This window comes from Clupea harengus, chromosome 21, assembly GCF_900700415.2.
Source record: "Clupea harengus chromosome 21, Ch_v2.0.2, whole genome shotgun sequence".
NCBI classification, from domain to species: domain Eukaryota; kingdom Metazoa; phylum Chordata; class Actinopteri; order Clupeiformes; family Clupeidae; genus Clupea; species Clupea harengus.
The window spans coordinates 25,025,696-25,030,818 of NC_045172.1; the positions used below are offsets into that span (position 1 = coordinate 25,025,696).

Consider the following 5,123-nt stretch of genomic DNA (forward strand, 5'->3'; position numbering starts at 1 on the left):
TCCCTCTCTCCCTCCCTCACACTCCTCTCCCTCTCTCCTCCCTCTCCTCTCCCTCTTTCCCTCTCTCTCCCTCCCTCCCACTCTTACCCTCTCCTCTCTCTCTCTCTTTTCTTTCTCATCATGAATCAGGTCACACTTTGGCCAGGTCAAAACCGAGGATCAGGGTAAGGTCCACTATCTTACTATTTTGTTACATGTGTGTTTGTGACCACTTTCATGATTTGTGCACATGTGTATGTGTGTGTGCCCGTGTGTGTGACTGTTTGTATGATGTGTGTGTGTGTGTGACCATTTGTATGACGCGTGTGTGTGCGACCATTTGTATATCGTGTGTGTGTGTGTGACCATTTGTATGATGCCTGCAAGTGTGTGACCCTTTGTATGATGCCTGTGTGTGTGTGTTTGTGACCATTTGTATGATGTATGCGTGTGTGTGTTGATATGTGTGTGTTTGTTAAGGCAATTCTTCACGTTGATTGTCGATGGATTGGCCACCGTTCTCGTTGCACTAGGGAGTACAACCCTCTCTGTGGGACCAACGGCGTCACCTATGCTAATGACTGCAAGTTCTGCGTTGCCAAACGGTAAGTCAACCCCAAAGTGCTGTGCAATGCAAAGCAGGATGCACACCCCATGTTGGACACACACCATGTTGGACACACACCCTATGTTGGCTCACACCCTATGTTGGACACACACACACACACACTGTTGGACACACACACTGTTGGACACACACCCTATGTTGGACACACACACACACTGTTGGACACACACACTGTTGGACACACACCCTGACATATTTCCCTGCTAATTTTCTTCCACAGAAAGAATTGTAAGATTGTGGCCTGTCATCGCGGGAAATGTCACAAGATTGTAAAGCAGAGGAAGCCGAACCCGTGGAAAAAGTGGCAGAGAAAGAAGCACCCGAGGAAGCAGAGGCAGAGGAAGAAGCACCTGAGGAAGCAGAGGCAGAGGAAGAAGCACCTGAGGAGGCAGAGGCAGAGGCAGAGGCAGAAGCACCCGAGGAAGCAGAGGCAGAGGCAGAAGCACCTGAGGAGGCAGAGGCAGAGGCAGAGGCAGAAGCACCCGAGGAAGCAGGGGCAGAGGAAGAAGCACCCGAGGAAGCAGGGGCAGAGGCAGAAGCACCTGAGGAGGCAGAGGCAGAGGCAGAGGCAGAAGCACCTGAGGAAGCACAGGCAGAGGAAGAAGCACCTGAAGAAGCACCTGAAGAAACACCTGAAGAAACACCCGAGGAAGCACAGGCACAGGCAGAAGCACCCGAGGAAGCACAGGCAGAGAAAGAAGCACCTGAAGAAACACCTGAAGAAACACCTGAAGAAGCACAGGCAGAGGAAGAAGCACCTGAAGAAACACCTGAAGAAGCACCCGAGGAAGCACAGGCAGAGGAAGAAGCACCTGAAGAAACACCTGAAGAAGCACCCGAGGAAGCAGAGGCAGAGAAAGAAGCACCCGAGGAAGCAGGGGCAGAGGCAGAAGCACCTGAGGAGGCAGAGGCAGAGGCAGAGGCAGAAGCACCCGAGGAAGCAGGGGCAGAGGAAGAAGCACCCGAGGAAGCAGGGGCAGAGGCAGAAGCACCTGAGGAGGCAGAGGCAGAGGCAGAGGCAGAAGCACCTGAGGAAGCACAGGCAGAGGAAGAAGCACCTGAAGAAGCACCTGAAGAAACACCTGAAGAAACACCCGAGGAAGCACAGGCAGAGGAAGAAGCACCTGAAGAAACACCTGAAGAAACACCTGAAGAAGCACCTGAAGAAACACCTGAAGAAACACCCGAGGAAGCACAGGCACAGGCAGAAGCACCCGAGGAAGCACAGGCAGAGAAAGAAGCACCTGAAGAAACACCTGAAGAAACACCTGAAGAAGCACAGGCAGAGGAAGAAGCACCTGAAGAAACACCTGAAGAAGCACCCGAGGAAGCACAGGCAGAGGAAGAAGCACCTGAAGAAACACCTGAAGAAGCACCCGAGGAAGCAGAGGCAGAGAAAGAAGCACCCGAGGAAGCACAGGCAGAGGAAGAAGCACCTGAAGAAACACCTGAAGAAGCACCCGAGGAAGCACAGGCAGAGGAAGAAGCACCTGAAGAAACACCTGAAGAAACACCCGAGGAAGCACAGGCAGAGGAAGAAGCACCTGAAGAAACACCTGAAGAAGCACCCGAGGAAGCACAGGCACAGGCAGAAGCACCCGAGGAAGCACAGGCAGAGGAAGAAGCACCTGAAGAAACACCTGAAGAAGCACCTGAGGAAGCACAGGCAGAGGAAGACGCACCTGAAGAAACACCTGAAGAAGCACCCGAGGAAGCACCTGAAGAAGCACCTGAGGAGGCAGAAGCACCTGAAGAAGCAGAGGCAGAAGAACCCGAGGAAGCAGGGGCAGAAGCAGAAGCACCCGAGGAAGCAGAGGCAGAAGCACCCGAGGAAGCAGAGGCAGAAGCAACCGAGGAAGCAGAGGCAGAAGCAACCGAGGAAGCAGAGGCAGAAGCAACCGAGGAAGCAGAGGCAGAGGCAGAAGCAAAAGCACCTGAAGAAGCAGGGGCAGAGGCAGAAGCAGAAGCACCTGAAGAAGCAGGGGCAGAGGCAGAAGCAGAAGCACCTGAAGAAGCAGGGGCAGAGGCAGAAGCACCCGAGGAAGCAGAGGCAGAAGCACCCGAGGAAGCAGAGGCAGAAGCACCCGAAGAAGCAGAGGCAGAGGCAGAAGCAGAAGCACCTGAAGAAGCAGGGGCAGAGGCAGAAGCAACCGAGGAGGCAGAGGCAGAAGCAACCGAGGAAGCAGGGGCAGAGGCAGAAGCACCCAAAGAAGCAGGGGCAGAAGAACCCGGGGAAGCAGAGGCAGAAGCACCCGTGGAAGCAGAGGCAGAAGCACCCGTGGAAGCAGGGGCAGAAGCAGAAGCACCCGAGGAAGCAGAGGCAGAAGCAACCGAGGAAGCAGAGGCAGAGGCAGAAGCAGAAGCACCTGAAGAAGCAGGGGCAGAAGCAACCGAGGAAGCAGAGGCAGAAGCAACCGAGGAAGCAGAGGCAGAGGCAGAAGCAGAAGCACCTGAAGAAGCAGGGCAGAAGCACCCGAGGAAGCAGAGGCAGAAGCAGAAGGACCCGAGGAAGCAGAGGCAGAAGCAACCGAGGAAGCAGAGGCAGAAGCAACCGAGGAAGCAGGGGCAGAGGCAGAAGCACCCGAGGAAGCAGGGGCAGAAGCAACCGAGGAAGCAGAGGCAGAAGCAACCGAGGAAGCAGAGGCAGAAGCAACCGAGGAAGCAGAGGCAGAGGCAGAAGCAGAAGCACCTGAAGAAGCAGGGGCAGAAGCACCCGAGGAAGCAGGGGCAGAGGCAGAAGCACCCGAGGAAGCAGGGGCAGAAGCAACCGAGGAAGCAGAGAAAGAAGCACCCGAGGAAGCACCTGAGGAGGAAAAAGCACCTGAAGAAGCAGAGGCAGAAGAACCCGGGGAAGCAGGGGCAGAGGCAGAAGCACCCGAGGAAGCAGAGGCAGAAGCACCCGAGGAAGCAGAGGCAGAAGCACCCGAGGAAGCAGGGGCAGAAGCACCCGAGGAAGCAGGGGCAGAGGCAGAAGCACCCGAAGAAGCAGAGGCAGAAGGACCCGAGGAAGCAGAGGCAGAGGCAGAAGCAGAAGCACCTGAAGAGACAGGGGCAGAAGCACCCGAGGAAGCAGGGGCAGAGGCAGAAGGACCCGAGGAAGCAGAGGCAGAAGCAACCGAGGAAGCAGAGGCAGAAGCAACCGAGGAAGCAGAGGCAGAGGCAGAAGCAGAAGCACCTGAAGAAGCAGGGGCAGAAGCACCCGAGGAAGCAGGGGCAGAGGCAGAAGGACCCGAGGAAGCAGAGGCAGAAGCACCCGAGGAAGCAGGGGCAGAGGCAGAAGCACCCGAGGAAGCAGAGGCAGAGGCAGAAGCACCCGAGGAAGCAGAGGCAGAGGCAGAAGCACCCGAGGAAGCAGGGGCAGAAGCAACCGAGGAAGCAGAGAAGAAGCACCCGAGAAGCACCTGAGGAGGAAAAAGCACCCTGAAGAAAGCAGAGGCAGAAAGAACCCGAGGAAGCAGCCGGGCAAAGCACCGAGGAAGCAGAGGCAGAAGCACCCGAGGAAGCAGAGGCAGAAGCACCCGAGGAAGCAGAGGCAGAAGCACCGAGGAAGGGGCACCGGGAAGGCAGAAGCACCCGAGGAGCAGGGGCCAGAAGCACCGAGGAAGCAAGAGGCAGAGGCAGAAGCAAGAAGCACCTGAAGAAGCAGGGGCAGAGGCAGAAGCACCCGAAGAAGCAGAGGCAGAAGCACCCGAGGAAGCAGAGGCAGAAGCACCCGAGGAAGCAGGGGCAGAGGCAGAAGCACCCGAGGAAGCAGAGGCAGAAGCACCCGAGGAAGCAGGGGCAGAAGCAACCGAGGAAGCAGAGGCAGAGGCAGAAGCAGAAGCACCTGAAGAAGCAGGGGCAGAGGCAGAAGCACCCGAAGAAGCAGAGGCAGAAGCACCCGAGGAAGCAGAGGCAGAAGCACCCGAGGAAGCAGGGGCAGAGGCAGAAGCACCCGAGGAAGCAGGGGCAGAAGCACCTGAGGAGGCAGGGGCAGAGGCAGAAGCACCCGAGGAAGCAGAGGCAGAAGCACCCGAGGAAGCAGGGGCAGAAGCAACCGAGGAAGCAGAGGCAGAGGCAGAAGCAGAAGCACCTGAAGAAGCAGGGGCAGAGGCAGAAGCACCCGAAGAAGCAGAGGCAGAAGCACCCGAGGAAGCAGAGGCAGAAGCACCCGAGGAAGCAGAGGCAGAAGCAACCGAGGAAGCAGGGGCAGAAGCACCTGAAGAAGCACCCAAGGAAGCAGGGGCAGAAGCACCCGAGGAAGCAGGGGCAGAGGCAGAAGCACCCGAGGAAGCAGGGGCAGAGGCAGAAGCACCCGTGGAAGCAGGGGCAGAGGCAGAAGCACCCATGGAGGCAGAGGCAGAGGCACCTGAGGAAGCAGAGGCAGAGGCAGAGGAAGCAGATGCTGAAGGGTTAGAAGCAGTCGAAGCGTGAACCTGGGACATATTTTTGAATAGTTCCACTGAGAGCCACGCCTCCACTGAGAGCCACGCCTCCACTTGTCCTCACCGAGCTGAACCCTGACCCTGACCCTGAC

General features: G+C 57.3%; 1 protein-coding gene across 1 annotated transcript; it reads left to right on the top strand.

Moving 5' to 3' along the window:
• Positions 1 to 120: 120 nt before the first annotated feature.
• On the top strand, positions 121 to 2,439 carry LOC116218159 (DNA topoisomerase 1-like; the record flags this gene model as incomplete). Its single annotated transcript, XM_042702867.1, has 4 exons — positions 121 to 164; positions 513 to 584; positions 1,296 to 1,457; positions 1,575 to 2,439. Coding segments are annotated over exons 1-4 (1,143 nt in total), but the record flags the coding sequence as incomplete, so codon positions are not given.
• Positions 2,440 to 5,123: the final 2,684 nt, after the last annotated feature.